Source organism: Marmota monax, unplaced genomic scaffold (assembly GCF_021218885.2).
Source record: "Marmota monax isolate L192 unplaced genomic scaffold, Marmota_monax_Labrador192_F-V1.1 WCK01_AAM20220418_F8-fsc00020, whole genome shotgun sequence".
Lineage (NCBI taxonomy): Eukaryota > Metazoa > Chordata > Mammalia > Rodentia > Sciuridae > Marmota > Marmota monax.
Genome location: NW_026692912.1, coordinates 22,034,965 through 22,055,470, shown reverse-complemented (window position 1 = coordinate 22,055,470; position 20,506 = coordinate 22,034,965). Strand labels below are relative to the sequence as shown.

General features: G+C 48.4%; 1 protein-coding gene across 15 annotated transcripts in view; it reads left to right on the top strand.

Moving 5' to 3' along the window:
* Fnbp1 (formin binding protein 1) overlaps positions 1-20,506 on the top strand; it is a 105,180-nt gene that overhangs the window by 70,272 nt on the left and 14,402 nt on the right. For 4 of the 15 annotated variants that reach the window (XM_046451304.2, XM_058581842.1, XM_046451303.2 and 1 more), the window contains exons 7-11: positions 5,812-5,940; positions 7,508-7,654; positions 10,419-10,616; positions 11,493-11,675; positions 17,580-17,594. In XM_046451304.2, the coding sequence (XP_046307260.1) occupies positions 5,812-5,940; positions 7,508-7,654; positions 10,419-10,616; positions 11,493-11,675; positions 17,580-17,594 (672 nt within the window). The remainder of the gene's footprint in view (positions 1-5,811; positions 5,941-7,507; positions 7,655-10,418; positions 10,617-11,492; positions 11,676-17,579; positions 17,595-20,506) is intronic. The other 11 variants (XM_046451307.2, XM_046451308.2, XM_058581840.1 and 8 more) reach the window with 6 other exon arrangements.

Genomic DNA, 20,506 nt, shown 5'->3' with positions numbered 1-20,506 from the left:
TTGGGGCTATGCCAACCTCACCGAGTGTCAGCCTAAGCTTTTGCAGCAAGCAAAATTGCCACTCACCTTGAGCACATAGATCTTGAAAGTTCTGCTTTTCAAATTGGGCAACCAGGGTACAGAGAGACAGAGGCCTTTTCTTAGCCCTGTTTAGCAAGTGAATGGCCCCTGGGGGATTGAGATGCTGGTCTCACTTGCTATCTCTCTCTCTTCTCCTATTTCGGTGATTGCTCCAAAGTATCCTACAATACTGGGATAGAAAGTTGGAAGACTTAAAAAAAAAAAAAGAAAAAGAAAAAAAACCAGGAAATTGCTGGAATATTTTAAGCACATTTCTTTGGTTAACTTATTTTGAAGTTTTTCTCTGTTTTGTATTTTAGCTGCCCTTATAATTTATCAAAGACAGACTCATTGTTTTGGCAAGCTCCTGGTCTGGAAGTCTCCAACACAAACTGCCAGCACTCTAGCTGAACAGGAATTTTTAAATGCATTCTTAGTTTTGAACTTGAAAATGTATTCTAGATGTAACAGTTTGCTGGAAATTTAAACAATGCCATTTATCACACAACAACATTGCTCTGAACAAAGAGCTTTTTCTTTCCTCTCTTTATTAGCATCCCTCCTACTATATGAGCTTTTCAAAGCTTCTCTTTTCTTTCTTTCTTTTCTTTTTTTTAACTGAACCACAAAGGCAGGCCAGGCTTCCTTGTCCTTTGACTGTTTCTGGCCTTTAGCTTTAGAATTTGTATCTTTTACCCATCTTTTTGGCAAAGTAAAATCTTCCTTAATCACTCTTTTCAGGAATGATTGTTATTTATTTATCTTTTCGTGGTGCTGAGGATCGAACCCAGTGCCTCCCATGTGCTAGGCAAGCGCTCTACCACCAAGCCCCAGCCCCATCCCTCTTTTATATTTTTAAATAGGCTACACATTAGCCCATCGTATTATTTAACCAATCAAATTGCTGGCATTGGTTTCTGATTATTATTTAAAATCATTAGTTCTCATAAACCTCGTGATGGTGGGTAGCTTTGGTGCCCACTTAAAGTCATTTCAGTAAGATAAATTCCCAGAAGTAGAACTGCTGGGTCAAAGACTAGGGTAAAATCAGTGTGACTCCTGGGCTGGGGATGTGGCTCAAGCGGTAGCGCGCTTCCCTGGCATGCATGCGGCCCGGGTTCGATCCTCAGCACCACATACCAACAAAGATGTTGTATCCGCGTGAAAACTAAGAAAAAATAAATATTAAAATTCTCTCTCTCTCTTTGAAAAAAAAAATCAGTGTGACTCCTAATCATTGACAAATCCTGGAGAATCTAGTGTATTCATGAGGGTTTGGGGGCACAGCCTGTTGCCCAGGCTGGTCTCAAACTCCTGGGTGCAGAGATGCTCCCACCTCAGCCTCCCAAGTTGGGGGATCTCAGGGGTCCGCCACCTCCCTCAGTATTCAGTCTCACTATTTACACGTTCAGTCAATATATAAATGGAGCCAGTCCATATGTGCTCGTTTTGTTATAAGATCAAAAGCCGTGGGCAGTTGTGAACAGCGCCCAGGGGCACACCTTTGTAAGCAGACCTGCTGTGTTTCCCACGTGAAAGTGAGCAGGTTTCTTTTTTTTTTTTTTTAATATTTCTTTTCTTTCTTTTTTTTTTTTAATATTTATTTTTTAGTTTTCGATGGACACAACATCTTTGTTTGTATGTGGTGCTGAGGATCGAACCCGGGCCGCACGCATGCCAGGCAAGCGCGCTACCGCTTGAGCCACATCCCCAGCCCGTGAGCAGGTTTCTTTGTGCACCCCGATTCTCTGTTCATGATCCCTGAGACTGAGACAGCAGTTATTTTTCTCCTTAATATTTTGAATTACTAAAGAAAGAGTCATATTGAATTAAACAGGAAATAACTACACATTTTGGCCACACTAAAAATCTAAAATTAGCTAACTAAGTGGATCACGACCAACTCATTGGGACGGGGCGTCTTGGGCTGCAGTGGGGTTTCTATTCAGCAGTCACTCCTGTGGCCTTTCAGGCAGTCAGTTTTAATGCCACCTGTGTTAAGAATCACCAAGAAGTGCGTCGCACCGCTAGTGCACACTTAGGTCTGTCTGGACGTGTCTGGGGAGATTCCTGGGGGTTGTCAAAGAGAGTGTAAAGTTTAAATTCAGTCTTCCTGATGGACATCAGAAGGGGTCAGAATCTCACTCGGAGATGTCTGTGACTTACACTCACAGGCAACTGCAGGCCTTCTGGACTTTTTAGAATGTTATCTCTAAATTCCAAGATTTTTTTAAAAAAACTGCAGAACCAACTCACCAACCCCAAGTACACGGCTGTCCTGGTGTCTTCAAAGAGGCAGCACTTCTTATTTTTAGAATGGGAAATTTTGCTTAAAGAAATAACCTATGCTGTGGTTTAGAATGGAAATACTGTATCTCTTTGAGATAATAGTTGCTATTTTTAGACCAATTTACAAAGAGGTGAGCCACAGAGAGGCTTGTAATCTCCATTTAGCCTCAGACTTTGGGAGCTGCAGTCTGTAAAATCAAGTGACTCCACAGTTACTCCAGATGCATCTAAAAATTTTTTTTAAATAATTATTTTTTGATTGTAGATGGACACATACCTTTATTTATTTTTATGTAGTGCTGAGAATCAAATCCAGGGCCTCAGACCTGCTAGGTGAGGACTCTAACCCTGAGCCACAACCCCAGCCCAATCCAGATGCATTTTTGAAAGTACTTTCAAAGATGATTTTTTTAAAAAAAAAACTTTTTTAGTTGTAGGTGGACACAATATCTTTATTTTACTTTTATGTGGTACTGAGGATCGAACCCTGTGCCTTCCACATGCAGACTCTCTGCCACTGAGCTACAGCCCCAGCCCTCAAAAATAATTTCTAAAATATGTTTGTAATAATGACTGAGTGGCTCAACACTAGTTTTGGAGACTTTGAAATTCCACTGTAGAATAAACAGAAAAGCTTACTAAACAAAAATAGATTTTCTTTAGCTTGGGGAGAACAATAAATAGCAAGCACATTCCTAGGCCCAAGGCTCAGAGCTGGATGTTAATGCAAAGCAGCTGGGGGGGGGGCGGGGGCGGAGCAAGACGGCCACTCCTCCTCGGTGGCTTTGTGGAATTCTGCGCAGATCAGGGCTCTGCTGAAGCAGTCCCCCGGGCTTGGAGGGAGAGTGAGCAGGCAAGTCTGTAGAAACGGGGGCTTTTGTAATCTTATGTCCCAGCCTTCGCAGTGGAGAAAGAGTCCCAGAGAGAGTTTGTCACATAAAAGGTGGGCCGACGCTGTGCCCAAGGTGTGTTTTCTCCTGTGCTGACCCTCCAGGCTGGAGTGTGACCTGCTGTTCTTTACCCAGAGTCCTCTGCAGTTCCCACCTCGGGGTCCCCAGTCATGTTTCAGGGTTGCTGGGTGCAGGCTGGGTAAAGGGCACTGAGAAACTCCTGAGAGCTAAGGAGCTTACAAAGCAATTACACAGGGAAGCTGACCGCTAGTGGGGGGCCAGGAGGAGGAGAGCAGAGTCATCCCCACCCACACGGTGCCAAGGACCTCTGGTCGGCGCTCAGGAAAATATGCCAGGCAGCCACAGTGGGTTTATCACCAGGGAGCTACAGTCTGCTCAAGTGTGTGTGTGTGTGTGTGTGCGCGTGTGCGTGTGCGCTTGTGTACACTTATACCTATCATATACAATGATATCCTGAGTCTCTTCCAGAACTTGGGCTGTTGTAAAATTCCACAAAGGAGAATCACTTCTCCAAACTAAGCGGGACTCGCTTCTCTCCTCAGTCGCCCTGTTCCTTACAGAAGAGGGGAGGAGACTCCCCTGTGGAGTTTCTGGGGCTTTCTGAGGAAGGTGTGGAAGGAGCCGGAGAGGGTTTTAGAAGTTTGAGGTCTGGGTGGGAATTCCCTTGTTTTTTTTGTTTTGTTTTTTTAATATTCGGAGCAAAATGATAAATGATGAAACCAAAGGTCGTTGAAGGAGTTAAAAGTGCTTTTTGTAAAGGGCCAGATGGCATTCACAGAGGGGAAGCTGTTGTTTCAACGGAGGAGCCACCGCGCACCCGGGTGGGGGTTTGGAGGTAGGTGGAGATGAGCATTTGGGGCCTCGATTCTTCCATTACTGGTAGACGAGTAGGAACGGAAGCCACAGCATATGGCCAGGAAGGGAGTCACAGGCCACCAACAAAGAGTAGGAACAAGCCAAGAATGAGAAGTCGATAAAAGTGAGAGGCCCTCTGGCCTCACCAACCAAATGCCCCAGATAATAAGGAAACTGATGGGAAACATTGTCACTGTCACCTTCATTCAAGAAGTGTGATGTCTGAAGAGGGAAGAAGATAAAGGAAGTAACTGTGAATCGCCACCTTGGCTCTCTGCGGTCTGCAGACGGGGACTGCCTGGTGGAAGTGGGCTCCAGGTCCCCCCAGGGGAGGGCGCCTGAGCCGGTGGTGCCTGCGTCACACAGAAAGTGGGGCCGACGGCTTGAGCGCTTCCTCTGTGCGTTCACGTCTGAACCTCCTTTGTGTGTGCTTTCTTTCACTCTCGGTCTGAATCCTCTGTTGTATTTGTTCAGTGAAACAAAATTAAAACAGGCAGACAGCAGCCGTGCTGGAGCAGAGCCTCTCCTGCTGCGTTTGGCCCAGAGAGAGCTCGCCAGGCCCCCCGCCAGGCCCAGCCCAGCCGGGCTCCTTCAGGCAGGGGGTGGGCTTCTGCCAGGGGACCCCGGATTGGGTCAGTGTCACGGGATGGTGTTAGCAAATCACCTCTAAAGGCTGCGTGCGTCGCAGGGGGGTTAGGAGTATCACGGCTCCTGTGCGGGGATGCCTTAGGGTGGGCACACCGTCTGGTTTGAGCTTTAAAATCCTCCTGGGACTGGGGGTGTCGCTCCGTGGTGGCCAGTGCCGGGCGCCCCGGAGGTCCCGGGTCCCATTCCCATCACACACACCAGAATCCATTCTGCCACTTGTAAACGGCTACCCTTCCTTTACAAGTATGCAATCAACCAAAATATGGATTGAAAGAGAGTGACGATGTATATGTTGGTTTTTGTTGGTTCTTTTTAGCAACGAGTGTTCGTTTCTTGAGCCCGGGTCTCCCTGTGCTGCCCAGGCACCTCCAACTCCTGGGCTCAGCCACCCACCTGCTCAGCCCTGCGTCGCCGGGACCAGGGGCATGAGGCACCGCACCCGGTTCACACTTATCAAGTGTCCTATTAATTTTTTTTGGAGAATTAAAATGATAAAACACAAACTAGCACACCCCCACCCAAGAAAAGCCGTAGAAAGCAGAACAAGGTGCGTTATTATTGCTTCTTGAACGTAGGCACTGAAAACAGGTGAAGCATTTTCGGGTCCGCAGTCTCGGAGGTTCCCATGCTTTCTTAGTTCATGAAACCTGTGGGAATTAGACTCTAATGTAGGGGTTCCTGCTCCCCTCCTCCAAAATTTAAAACAAATGCACATTTGAGGTCTATACACACACACGTGAGCCGAGGTTCCCACAGGAGTCACCCGGGTGACCTGAAAACGAGAACTGGCCCAAAAGCAGACCATAGGGAGGGAGCACTGGTCAAACCTGCACCTGCGAGCCACGGTGAGCCACGGAGTGGGGTCTGTGACACTGGGGTGCATGCAATTCACCTAAAGTAGATTCATGTTCAAGATTTAAAAAAAAAAAAAAAAAAAACAGCACTTGAGAAATCCAGCCACTTGGGGTGACTTCGGCTGCGGTGTGCAGTTCAAGGTCTTTTTCCTTCTTTTTAATGCATAAACGTGTGTCCTCATTTTGGCCCTCAGGCGCGGCAGCAAGCTCAGATACGTCACCAGATGGCAGAGGACAGCAAGGCAGACTACTCGTCGAGCCTTCAGAAGTTCAACCAGGAGCAGCACGAGTACTACCACACCCACATCCCCAGCATCTTCCAGGTGGGGCCTCAGGACCTCCTGCGTCTCGCGTGCTCTGGGTGCAAACGTGTCGCCTTGGAATCGGACCGCTGGGCTTGTGGTCTAAGTGTTTCTGTAATTTGATGTCCAGTGAGTCAATTTTAGAATCATAGGTCAAGCATTGGCCAGCAATAAGAACGAGATGTAATTTATTTTTAATTATTTGTTTTGGTGCCAGGAATTGAACTGAGGGGCGCTTAACCACCGAGCCATGTTCCCAGCCCTTCTTGTATTTTATTTTGAGACAGGGTCTCACTAGCTTGCTCAAGGCCTTGCTAAGTTGCTGAGGCTGACCTCAAACTTGTGATTCTTCTGCCTTCGCCCTCCACGTCCCCAAAGCCACTTGGGTTACAGGCATGCACCACTGGCCCTGGCAAGGAGATGTCATATTACTCTCAAGACTAACGAGTTGCCTTGGCCAACCCCCTTTGTGCCTACAGTTGGTGTGTGTGTGTGTGTGTGTGTGTGTACACGCGAGTGCGCGTGCTTGTGTGCCAGTCTTAACTAAAAGGACCATTTTAGTTCTTTACTATAAGAACCATTCTACCTACAAAAAATGCCAACTTAAGAAAACAGCGTACATCCACACACTTGTAGGATTTGAATCAGTAACAATTCTTTCCTTTTGATTGTTTTCTTTTGGCTACTTTAGGTTATCAAAAGTGAGGAGAGAAGGCAGGGTGTGGTTCAGTGGGAAGGTGTTGGCAGAGCAGGCACTTAGCCCTAATGTCTCTCTCTCTCTCTCTCTCTCTCTCTCTCTCTCTCTCTTTCTCTCTCTCTCTCTCTCTCACACACACACACACACACACACACATATCAGAAAAGATATGTACATGCTCTTCCATTTGGGGAATCTTTCATGACTTCAAACCTAGATGTAGGAAAACATAAGCCTTGCTTGTTGGCATCTACACCCACAGCACACGAGAACCCCGGATGGCAGAAGGAAGGGACACTAGTTCTACTCCAGCCTGTGTTACACTGAGACAGCCACGGGCTGAGCTTTTCTTGGTCTAGAGTAAAATAGGGGATCAAAGATGCAGAAGACGTGTCAGGCATGGTGGCACCCACCTGTAATCCTAGCGCCTCGGGAGGCTGAGGCAGGAGGATCACGAGTTGAAAGCCAGCCTCAGCAACTCAGTGAGGCCCGAAGCGGCTCAGTGACACCCTGCCTCTAGATGACAAAGGGCTGGGGATGTGGCTCAGTGATCAAGTGCCCCTGGGTTCAATCCCCAGTACTAAAAAAAAAAAAAAAATGGAGAAGGCGTTTGAAGTGTGTTACCAAATGATGTTAATAATTAACTACCACGACGGGCTCTTGCTGAAATGGAATGGAATTGTGCGAAGTACACACTTGGCCGCCTAACAGTTTATCAGGTGTGTATACAGCCGGCTAGTATAGAGGCACAGTACATATGACCTCCAGGCCTTTCCCCTAGAGGATTTATTTTAGGTAACAGTGTTGCCCCAAACAACTTCCCTGAATCTCAGGGACCGAGGTTTTGTTTTTTTTTTTTTTTTTAAAAAAAAACACACTCTGACGTTGCAGAAAATCCAAGAGATGGAGGAAAGGCGGATCGTGAGGATCGGGGAGTCCATGAAGACGTACGCCGAGGTGGACCGGCAGGTGATCCCCATCATCGGCAAGTGCTTGGACGGGATAGTGAAGGCGGCCGAGGCCATCAACCAGAAGAGCGTAAGCAGTGGGCTTTGGGCTTGTTCACAGTGACATGCTGTGGTTCCGCTACAGGGCCCCTCCATCTGCCAGGGCCACCTCCTCTGTGGCCAGGCCTCTCCCACAGCAGCCCTCCCGGGGAGCTGTCGAGGTGGCCCCTCCGTGGCATGGACCGGGCTCTGATCCTTTTTGCAGAAAACACATTGTCATGGTGAATTGACGGTGGTGACATTACAGCATTAAGTCGAAGTATTTTCTTGTCATTTGGCTGAGAAAATCTGTAAGTGGCATTTGTGGGGGCTGTCAGGGTACTTGGCACCAGATGCCAGTGGTGGTCCCCCAGCTGTGACAAGGGACATAGTTAGGCCTCCCCTGGGAGGCAAGATCCTCTCATTAGGAACATTGACCTGGGACCCGTCAGTCGGTGGGAGAGGGCTCCCCGGCGGTGGGTGGAGTTTCTTCTCTGTCTTGTCGTGATTCAGGGTTTCTCCGTCTCCCTTTTGTTAATACAGTGAGTCTGATGCTCCTCCTTCCACGACAGCAGCTGAATTCTTAGGGAAAAGTTGTCGGTGCTCCTAAATAACTGGTGCCCCCACTGCGCGTGCCAAGGCGTTTCCCCAGATGTGATGCGACTGTCCCTCCAAGCTGAACCTTTCTTTGATGGTTTTATCTATTAAAAAAAAAATACTCTTCATGAGGCTTCCTGTGATCACCCTGTGAACATCTCAGTAATCATCAGGGAATAACGTCCGGGGGTCTTTCAAAGGGTGAGGGCGCAGTGGAGCCGGGAAGCACTGCCTTCCACCATGGACGCCCTCTGTGGGTCTGGCTCCTCACAGGCATCTGGCAGCGGTGAAGATCTAAGGAACCTGATGTTAAGGTCTCCTCTTAGGAGCTGGGAGACTTCCCTCAGCCAAGGTTTTGCCAGAGTCTGTCTGAGTGATGTGTTCCTTGCTTAGTTTTATCTGGGAAATGATGAGCCACCACTGGATTCTAGAATTTTCCCCCATTATAGGAGCCTCTTTTTCCACCGCGTCACTAAGAATCATTTCTCATGTTCTTGTTGCTAAATCCAAGGGTCCTGTCTACATGTTTTTAGTGCATGCTGGGACGGACCCAGGGCCTTGCACATGCTAAATAAGTGCTCGGCCACTGAGCCACATCCCCAGCCCTAGGCCAATGTTTTATATTGAGATCGGGTCCTGCCGAGTTGCTGAGGCTGTCCTCGAACTCGGGGTCCTTCCTCCTCAGCCTCCTCGATCACTGGGATGATAGTGGGTGTGGACCACTGCGCCTGGCTCCGTGGTGCTTTTATAACATGGTTCACTGAGTGTCACTGAACCCCTGCCTTATTCCATGCCTGTCGTCCCCAGCTTGACCTACTGAGAAGAACCCTGAGCCCAAGGTGGTTACAGTCTTGCCCAGGTCCCTTTCAAAATGTGTCCATTAGACCCCCCCAGCCTGTGCTCTTTGCTCTGAAGCCCGCCACTGCCTTCTGTTTATTTCTAACAAGTGCCAGGCACTGCTGTAAGTGAGAACATGTGTGGAACTGTAAACACGACAAGCATTTTGGGAGAGATGAAGTAGGAAAGAATGGTAGGAAGCACCGGCACAGGACTAGGGGACAGGTACTTTATCAGGAAGTGATGTTGCAGTTGGAGGAAACACTTTAATAATTACTTAGATGGGATCAGAGGATGCAAAGCTCCCAGTTTTGCTGTTGTGCTCACAATGATGTGACCTTCTACCTGATGGTCCAGTATGGCACCTGGAGCTCCAGCCATCACATCCAAATTTCAGAAAACAGAATCCAGAGACAGGCTCATGCCACTGCCTTAAGAAGAATTCCTAAGATCACACAGTGCACTTCTGCCTCTGTCTCAGAGGCCAAACTTAGTCACACAGCTACCTCTTGCTGTTCAGGAGGCCAAGCAGTGAAGCCTGTTGTCCGGGGACAGTGTGCCCAGTCAGCTCTTAGGACTGAGAAGGCAGGTGACTGGTTGGAAGTCTGTCAGGAGCGCGACTCACCTGCACTTTAAGGATAAGCTAGAAGAGCGATGGCCAGCTGAACCCATCTCATTAAGAACCCGAGCTCACCCTTGTTATCTTTCCTTAAAAAATCAGAAGGTCACGGAGTTGGGTTGCCACCTGTCATTATCTGCCAGTCCATCCATCTATAGCACGGTGCTCAAGACGCTTGGGCTGTGACTTCTTTACACTGTGTCTCCGCCGTCTGGCTCTGGGCTCCCTGGGAAGTTGCTGAACCCACAGTTCCACGCCGTGGAGTGTACGTTCGGTTCATTGATTTATTCAGCAAACACCTGTTGCCCCCCGGGATCCCCTGGGACCATCGGGTGCTGGGAATGCAGTAGAGAGGTCACAGAAGAGGGCTCGTGTTCTAGTGGGCGAATATCTACACCAGGGAACACCAGGCTCTAGATCAGTGTCTTTGAACCCAGTGACCTGAGAAACGAGACGGTCTCTTCCAGCCTTGGCCAGCGCATGCTGAATCGCTTCCAGAGCGTCTGCCGGAACCAGGTTTTTCTGTTACTCTGTTTATCGAGGGAATTGCATAATCATGGCCCGTGGATTTATTTCTTTCCTTTATTTTTTTTTCCCCTGCTTTTCACAATGTAGTTTTTAACCCGGTTTGCTCCTCCAGGGTGGAGAAGTGTCAGGAAGTCTGAGATGGAGCGCAGTTTCTGTAGATCCCGTCGTATGAGGGCGCCGGGGTTCCCGGGTGGGACTGTTGTGCGTGGCTGATGTGTCTGTGGTTTGATTTCAGGATTCACAGCTGGTAATAGAAGCTTATAAGTCGGGTTTTGAGCCCCCCGGAGACATTGAATTTGAGGACTACACGCAGCCCATGAAACGCACCGTGTCCGACAACAGCCTCTCGAATTCCAGAGGAGATGGCAAGCCCGAGCTCAAATTTGGCGGCAAATCCAAAGGAAAGCTATGGCCGTTCATCAAGAAAAATAAGGTACTGGTGGTTTGGACCCAGTGCAAAATGAATTTGTTAAAGTGTGGAGATTTGGACTTTAGGTTTAAAAAAAAATTAAAATATTAAATCTGTAGTTTCAGAATGAAAAAACAAAAATCTAGAGTGCTACTTTAGATCCGGTCCGCCTTGCTGTCGGTGGTAGTGCTGCCATGGCCCGCTGTCTTATTTCAGACGCATTCTCACTTGTACCGTGTCACCCACACTAACAGATTACTGACCCTCTCCCTGTGCATTTGCCCTTTCACTCCTAGCCCCCTCCGAGGCTGCTGGGTACCTGCGCGGGGGTGAGGACGCCACCTCTATAACCATTAGCAGCACGTCTGATTAAACCTGTGGCCCTGGGCAATAACTGGGTTTTGAATCCCCGTTAACATGTGTCTCCATGAACATTCTCCATTTTCTTTCCGTAGTGTGGTAACATAGGTGCATGACAGCGTTTCCCTCCGCATAAGCTTAGACGGAAGCGGCTCCACGTTTAATTCTAGAAAGACCTTGGCATCAAGGCCTTTCATTTTCTCCCATCAAGCTGTGTTAGTTTAGGTGGTGTAGACACATCTCCCCTTCCGCCCTAAGCCGGTTTTGGAGTAACCATTTGTAGTTTGCATGCGAGCCGCGCACAGGCTTCCCCTCGGTGCCTCTGCTTCGCCTCTGTGCGCCGCGGACTAACCCTCTTCCTTCCATCCTGTCCTTCATTTGACATTCCTTCCTGCTTTCTGTTGGACCATGGCCTAAATATTTAATGGTTTGTGTTTGACTTGCTTTGGATTTCAAATGCTGTTTGATGTTTATTTTTGTTTTGTGTCTTATCTTCTTTTTCTGGTTTTACTCTGTCACTGCTGCATCTCTCACACGTAGCTTGTGTCCCTCTTAACATCCCCCCATCAGCCTCCCCCTCCTCCCCCCGCCTCTGCCTCACCCTCTGCTGTTCCCAACGGCCCCCAGTCTCCCAAGCAGCAAAAGGAACCCCTCTCCCATCGCTTCAACGAGTTCATGATCTCCAAACCCAAAATCCACTGCTTCAGGAGCCTAAAGCGTGGGGTAAGTTCCGCTCCGGAGTCCTGTCTCTCTGGCGCACTGTCGGCTCATTGTGTCCTGCCTGACTTATCTGTTTGTGAATGAATTCGTTGTGTTTTCCCGTAACAACAAAAACAGAAAGAAGAAAACAGGTGAGAGAATCAGGGCTCGTTCAAGGAGAGAAGCACAGAAAGAGGAGGAAAGGAGGAGACAGAACAGAGAGGGAGAGAGAAAGCCCCCCAGCACTTCCTGTGTCCAGTGCATTTCAAAAGGATTTTCCTCACTTCCCCTTGAAAGTCTCTAAGTTGTTACATTTTCACCTTGATTTCACCAAAAAAGGGAACCGTTCTGTTTCTAAAACTAACCACGTGTGAGATGAGGAATTGGAAGTGGCCGTAGAGTCAGAAAATATTTGCTTAGTAATTCCTGAACTGACGTGGAACAGAGCCACTTCTCTCGAGCTGTGTCTCGGGGTCAAAGGGGAAATGTCACGGCAGTGGTTTCGTTAGCAGTGTCAGTGAGTTGTGAGAGTCGGGTAAGGCCAGCACAGCGCGGGTCGGGCATCGCTGACCCGAGAGTCAGTCACCCAGTGCTTCAACTCTGGAGCTATCTGAGTGGCCGCGTGGCCCTGCGGGTGAAGATTCCCAGCTGACCACCCAGGTGCAGGGGCTGGTGGCTCTGGGGGAGGGCACTTGCCCGGCCCACTCGAGGCTCTGTGTTTCTTCCCCAGCACCCCAAAAAGCCATAAGCACCCTAGAAATATTGTCCCTTCAGGCTACATGTATAAGATGTATGCGTAAGACACATGAATTTCAGTTTTAGACTTGGGTCCCCTCTGCAGGATGTCTCATTATGTCTTAGAATATGCAATATTTCAAAACCTGGGGGGAAAATGTGGAGCCTGAGCCACCTCTGGTGGGAGCATTTCAGGTCAGGGCGCTCGACCTGCTTTTCTCCTGGCTGCCAGTGGCGTTCCTGGGTGCTCTGAGAACGCTCACCTTTAACCCCTCTAGACATGATATTTGCCTACTTTGCTGTCCAGGAAATCGAGGCAGAAAGAGGTGAAATTAGGGACATGTGGAGCCAGGATTTGAAGCCAGGGATCTGCCTACAGAGTCCACGGCCACACGGTCAGAATGTGGTTGAGGCATCAGAGGCTCTTATTAAAGCTCAGGTCTGCCATTCTGAGATTTCGTGTGTCTGAGCCCCGGGACCTGATGTGCTAATCCAACCTACATTCCCGTTTGGCTTATGAAAAAAGATCAAAGTAATCGGAGGCCTCCAAATAAAAGCAAAGGGTAGGTCTAGTCCGATGCTTCCCCAAATGTCTCTTATAATGAAATCTCTTATAATGAAATATCCATACATCCATATTTAGTGCACTGACAAATGCACTAGGGTTTTCTGATCCGGTCCCTGGGGAGCTGAAACTCGGCTGGAACGGAAGGCTTGATTGGACAAACGTGATTTCACTCTCCCCTTCCCCTGGGACCTCCAGTTGATGGACAGTTGGGTCACTTCTTTCCATACTGTGCCTGATAGTGAGGTCACCCAGAGCCAAAGTGGGAGGCCTTGCAGGTAAAGGCAGGCCCAGCAGAGTGCTGAACTAAACCTGCAAACGTTCTGGCCTTTCCTCTGGAGGGTCACATGGGCACAGGAAGAGATTCTGGAGAAAAACTGCTTCGGGATGACAAGTGTCCTGCTCAGATTTTGAATCAATCTGCTGGATACCTGTCAGAGAATAACAGTAGTTAACCATTAACCTCACAGTCCATATTCCTCTGAGTCTACACAAGTACTCTATGTAAAAAGAAAGTTAAAATACATAAGTATATATGTGTGTGTATATGGTCAGATATATGATTGATAACTAGGCTATTAGCTATTATAATAAGGGACAAAAACAACAATTCTTTATAGGTAGAGTTCTTTTAATGAGAGAATCTCAAGGTTTTGTGCACAGAATTTGGAATTAGATTGCTTTAAGGTTCCCCCGCATATCAAATGATGAGCTAGAAATCTGATATCCTGAAGCTGTCCAGGGGCACTGTTGAAGGTGAGTGTGGCTCTGGGAGTGGATGGCGGACAGACAGAGTCGAGTTCTGTTATTGGGGCTGGCTGAGGAATCGGTAGCTCCTGGGCTGCTTAGGCTGGTTGGGACCTCTCTCCGCCCGTGGCCGCACTCCCAGCATGTGAGGCGAGCTGGGCCACGAACCTCTGAGTCCGTGACACCTCACCCATTGCTGCACTTCCAAGGCCTTCACCAAGACGCAGTGCACTGCCTTTGCAGCTGGAGAATCTGCCCTTGGCTTGGGACTCTCGATGGTCCCCTGCGTGTGTACCTGCCTCCTGCGTCTCTCTACAGATGGCTTCTGAATCTGTGTCATGGTATCCCTAAGTAAGTGGAGGGAAAGACCCAAGGATGTCAGTTTTTCCTAAGTAAAAGAAAAAGGTAGCTAGAAAAGGCATACTTAACAACCAAACAGTGGAACGGGAAACTGGTTTATTTGATGACTTAAAGGAAAATCCTTTTTCTTTTTTTTTTATCATAATCAGCAAAATGAATTTTATTTCTTATTCTTCACATCTGTGCTCAGCGAGTGTCTGTTAGTTTTTTTTTTTCTTTCCTGAGGGCAAACCACACACATACACACTGGAAGCACTGGTAAAGAAATGGTTTTCCTTCCTCATTTTGGTCAGATTATTTTTAGTTAGGGTCATGTTTGCTGTCCCCTCATTCCTCTAGGAAGAAACTGAAAAAGGAAAGAAAGTAAAAGAAAAAGGAAATACCAGGACGTTCAGACAAAACGTGTAAACCTAAAGTTTGGGAAATGGATTTGACTTCAAAGCCATCTCAGCATAGAAGGTGCCCAGTGTCCCCAAAGGACACCCACAGCCTCAGGACTGAGGTGGCGAAGTCTCTGTCATTTTATTTATTCTCCTCTTTTAACTTGAGACTGTCCTACCAAAGATGATTTCATTAGAAAAAGTATCCTAGGAGAATAACAAATCTGTGGTTCCAATGTCTTTTGATTTCTCCCGTTTTGCAGTCCTTGGGTTCAGATCTCAATCGCTGATTCAGTTGTCAGAGAGAATGGCTCTTGGGCAGACGTTTCTTAGCATAACCGATTCTGTTTCTGAATAATGAAACAGGATAGAATTTTTTTTGTTGTTGTAAGCCATTGGCGTTTATATAAGAAAATTTTGTTTTTCTGAGCATCTTCAAAGATTGGTATGCCACAGACATTTAACTATTGTCTCATCTTCACGTAAGTCAAAGAAAAATGAAGCCAGAGAGTCCTATATCCTTGGTTTATAATCTACAAATTGTAATTTTTTGGTCTTAAATGAAGATTTCTTCTCCTGGCCTGTGCAAGGGACTTTTATATCTAAAATATGGACATCCCCCCCCCATATTTTAGAGTTAGTTGTATGGAAATGTAGCATCAAAGATGATCAAAAGATTTTGAAAAGCCATACCAATCATTTGTTGGTTGAACAATCTTGTGGTTACTTTAATTTTGTTTATTTTATCTTGTTTTCTTGCTGGTCATTGGCAGGCTCAGTCTCTCTGTTTACACAAAGAACTCATGAAGAGGACGCTAGGGAAACCCACGTATGCCTTTGAGGCTAGGGACTATGTTGTAAGTTTAACTGTGGCGGCAGGTCACGCAGTCACGGCACAGCCACTAACCCCACGGACAGGACCACGGCTGGGACCCGAGGGTACCCGCAATGCTTCTACACCACCAAATGCAATGCCCCGTCAGGAGACCTGGCCGGGCGGGGAAGAGCCTGATCGTATGAATTCCACGGCTGCTTCCTCGGAAAAGCAGCAGGCTCCTCTCGTTGGGTTCCCCCCTTTTTATTCTAGTTCTGGCAAAATCTTTAAAGGGATGGTGACTGCCATCTGAGATGTCACCGGGTATGATTTCGCCACAGAATCTCACCCATTAAAACGCAGCCGCAGAGCGTGGTCGTGGACGCGGTGCTCTGGCAGGTGGCCCATCCCGTGGCTCCATCACCCACGGCCGGGTCTCTAACAAACAGATCCCTCGGGAGTTTATGCCCTAAAGCTGGGACGAAAAAAGCCCATGAAGCGTGAGCCACACACTAGCGGAAGGACTTTCCTTAAATACTCGTGCTCACGAGCGGTTTTCACCGTCCCCCCTCCTTGTTCTTGAGGTTAGTACCTGTGACTGCCCAATAACACATGGGCTCTGCCGGCGCTGTGTTCCCTCATGTGTTATTGATGCTTCTGGCTCCGAGGCTCTTGGTCGCCTGAAAGGGACAGCTTCTGAGTCGTTCAGATGCCTGGCAATGCACTGGGTGAAGCCTTTAAAGTCCTTCTCCTAGCTGACGGTCAGTCTCTGATTTCGAGGAACTAATTGGCTGACTCACAAATTAAGACTGAAAACCAGTTGATCATCCTTCAAAGGAGGTCCCTGTCCCGACAGCGCTCCCCGTCGACTCTGGGGACTCGGTATTTCCGGTTTCTGCAGGGATCCATGTTGGATCCTGTCCGTCTCTTTTTATTAGGAGGTAGTAATCTTCCGACGATGCAGTTTTGAGGTTAGAAGTCTGTCTTGGGAACCCTTAAGAACGAAAGTGACAGGAGCAGCTGAGTTGAGGGCGACTAGCGCGTCCAGTCCTAGTGTCCGTGCCTTGAGTGAGCTCCGCCAGACAGAGTCGGGAAGCCGCGTGTGCCCTAGGGCTCCGGAGAGAGCTGTTTGGAAAGTCTCCGTGTGCACCCTCAGTGTTGTCTGCGTGTGACCAGCTCAGGTCACCGTGAGCGGATCTGGGCCAAGGCTCCAGGAGGCTTGGGCGGTGAGCGTCACTAGTCCCTGTCAGACAGAGGTCACCTGTCACCTGTGCCTGGAGAGGCTTTTAATTCTTTCCTTCAAAAGTTGTCTTGCTCATCAAAGTTATTGCCTATTTACAAAGAAGTGTCAGCGTTCAGTCAATCTTAAGGATTGCATCTTAAAAACCTGAGTAACCACCCATTTAAAATCAAAGGGCACCTTCTTTGGTACTTTGTCTCCAAATTATTCTGGGGTCCTACTACCAGTTGCCTCAACTTGGAGGATTGATAGCCACGGAGGAAATATCATGCACCGGACTCTCCAAGGGCCACTTTCAGCCATGCACCTTGAATGCAGAACCACGTTCTTTTTCCAATTTGGTGACACCCTTTTATCTGTTTTGGGCCCAGTAATCCCTGTCCCTCCCCAGTCTCCAGGCACAGCAGGATTGCATTGCCGTGGCCTGATGATCGTCAGGGATCCGTAGTCAGGAGCACCCCTCGGCAACTCCCAGTAATTCTCCCGAGGCTTCGTAGTCCACGTGGACAGCGCTGGGAGGCCAGAAGACCCCTCCCCTGGCAGGAGGTGGTAACTGGGGCTCTGGTATTGTCCCTGTGCTCTCTAGAACACAAGGACTGGCTCCTGCAGGTCATTTCAAAGAACAATTTCTAATCCTTGTTTCCCTCTCACTAAGTTCAGAGCTCCCCTTCACGCCTTTACAGAACGCCAAGGTTCACGTCCATTCGAGTCCCCTGTGATAAGAATAGACTTTATAAGACCTGTGCAGAGCCGTGGGGCGGGGTTGGCCCTGTGGCTGTTTTTTTTCCCCCATCATCCTACATGTCCCCAAGTACAAGCTTGCTGTCCGTACCCAGGCCGAGGGACAATGCCGACTGTAGCAGAAACTCTCCTTTAAGCCTCTGCCTCTGCCGTTGCTGCAGCAGCTAGGAGAAGCTTTGCTGGGGTCAGACCCTCTTGTGAACCTTTGCACAGATCCGCTGCAGGTCGTCCTCGCGGCCCGCGGGTGAATCTGTGGTGTGTGATGTGGACACGGGCCGGGCCTCCTGTTCTGATGTGTTGTTCTCTCTCTCTTTTTCCCTGTCACCTCTTCAATTTTCACGGGAAGCTTTCTCTCAAGCTGGTAAGCACAACGCCCCGTGCATGTCCTGATCTAATCAGGTGTTGGGTGCGTGGCGGAGGCGGGGCCTTCGCTCCGGATCCCCCAGATTAACTGCTCCTTCCGTTCCTCCTGGGAGCTCTTGACCTGTGGGCATGAGGTCCGGGGCCTAATAGTGGTGGTCTTAATCTCTTCCAGTTGCTAAGGAAATTAATACCTAACCCATGATTTGGTTCTCTGTGTCATTGGGGCCCTAAGAGGGTGACATGGTGGTGAGCTCTCTATGGGAATGTCCAAAATTGGAGGGGGGCACTTATTGGACCATTATGGAACAAAAGCAAATTTACTAAGTGAAAGATGCTCCCCTCCTAAAGCTGAGGAAGCAGCTGAGAGACACTGGAACCCGAAGAGACTCGCAGCAGCGACCCGCCTGCTCGGGTTCCAGGCGCCTGGAGAAGGGAAGGCGCCCTGTGGACATGCTGGAGTCTCGCGCAGAGCTGACTTGAAGGCCACGGGATGACCTTCCGGACAGTGCCGAGACCCTCCTAAGCCCTGTCCTGTGCTGTTCCTCCTCTGCTCTGGTAAACGGGCAGACTAATCATTAAATTTATTAAAAGAAACGCTTAACCAACGTAACCCATAACTCTGCTTCAGTGATGGGTAAAGGCTACACGATCTTGCCAAATGCCACAGGTGAGAACATCCTCGAGTCGTGGACAGCAGGGGACTGGCCGGTTAGCCAGGAATCAGACCAGCACAGTGGGGGCACTGCTGCTGCCGGCCCAGGGCAGTCTACGGTGCTGACCTTCATGTGTAACTTATCCATGTATGTGTCTGTAGACACATGTGTGTTTCCAGCCTGACTCAGTGTTTGGCAACTGGCCCAACCCTAAAAAAAATATAGTAATATTTTGCCCAATGTGCAGGTGCACACCTATAATCCCAGCGACTTGGGAGGTTGAGGCAGGAGGATTGCAAGTTAGAGGCCAGCCTCAACGTCTTAGCAGAAACAAAGAAAAAAAAAATATTTATTAGAAACATGTCTCAGGGCTGGGGTTGTGGCTCAGAGGTAGAGCACTCACCTGGCATGTGTGGGGCACTGGGTTCAATCCTCAGCACCACATAAAGTAAAATAAAGACATTGTGTCCACGTATAACTAAAAAATAAATTAAAAAAATAAAATACATAAAATAAAAACATATCTCAGACTGTGAAATAAAATCCCAAGAGCCTTTGATTGGAATTATTAAAAAGAAAAATGAAACGCGTTTGTCTGAAGGTTGAATTTGGGTGAAATTGAGTTGACTGACCTGGAGCCTTCCCCAGATGGCAGGGTTCCCTTCTACCCTCTTCTGTTTCTTTGCTGCTGTGGATGGGGAAGGCAGTCCTTTGGGGGCAATCTGTTTGAAATAGAAATCCTCTTACTCACTAGGTACTGAGCTGTGGCTCCACACCCCTTCCTAGAAACCTGTGAAGTGTAAGCATTGCCAAACTGCCCAGAGCCTGCTGTACCCGGGGCTGTGTCACCTGTAGGGAGTGGCCCAGGGGCAAGTGTGGGGCTCAACTAGTGTGTGAAACAAGATCAGCATCACACAGAACTCTAGCCACTTACAACCTCCCTAGGTGTGCCCGGTAGGACAGGTCCTTCCTGGTACCGCCTGCTTCCGTCAACGGGGCTGCTCCAAAGATGGCAGAGAAATCTCTTCTGACTCAGAGTTAGAAATAAAAATTCCTGCATGGCAAAATGAATCGTAGGTCAGAGTATTGTTCAAAGGAACCCAAGCTCTGAAGGGCTAATTGGATGAAGTGGCCTTGTAAGGTACTTCCACAAAGCTTGAGTTCCTTTGGATTTAGAAGAAGCTGAATCTCCAATGGCAACTGACATTTGTTTGAGGCACAGTTACTGGAACTGGTTTTTTGTTAGGTGCTTAACCACTGAACCACACTCCCATATTTTTATTTTATTTTGAGACAGGGTCTTGCTAAGATATTGAGGCTGCCTCCAACTTGCAATCCTCTTGCCTCAGCCTCCTCGGTAACTAGGATTACAGGTGTGCACCTCCATGCCCAGCTACGAGACTGGTTCCCAAGTAACAACACAGAAGCACAGACTGTTTATTGAAAGGGACCTAAGTGGTCGATTTGATGAGCTGTCTTATCAGTTGAAAAGAATCCATTCCTGTATCACTTCATCGTTCTGCTTTGGCTAAAGAATCTGTGGGCTTCTTGTCACTCAGGAGATCTATTTGTAAGTCATCCGTACAGTGTGCGTGGCCTCCCGATTCCTTTTTGGCTGTGCACACACTGTGTACCTCCGACAACTGTCCTAAGCACACTTTACAGTCCAGGCCCGTGGTCCTTCCAGCTGCGTGGCTGGTGCTCTTATAGTACATTCCCGTCACCCAGAGGGTTCTGTGGGACTCGGGGCACGTCCCTCGGCCCAGCAAATGTTAACAGGAGAAACGTGACCACTTACCTGATGTCCCAACTTCCGAAGCACTGTGTCTTACATTGCGTATTTTTTGTTGTTGTTGTTAATTCTGACTTTAAAAAAAAAAAAAAATCCACCCAACCTGGTGGCCCTCGCCTGTAATCTCAGCAACTCAGGAGGCTGAGGCAGGAGGACCACAAGTTCAAGGCCAGCCTGGGCAACCTAGCAAGGCCCTGTCTCAAAATAAAAATAATAAGGTCTGAAGATGTACCTGAGAGGTAGTGCGCCCTGAGTTCAGCCCCTCGTACAGAAAGAAAAGAAAGTCTCAGTTCTGGAGAACACCGGACCTGCTGTGGGTGTTCAGCTGAGCACAGCGTCTCCCTCTAGTCCAGGGCTTGAACTAGAAAAGGCAGAGAGCAGTTGGGTTCCAGTGGTGGTGCTACAGCGTCTGGAAAGAAGCTTTATTCTTATGTTGAAGATGATTCTCATTTCACCTCCTTTTGG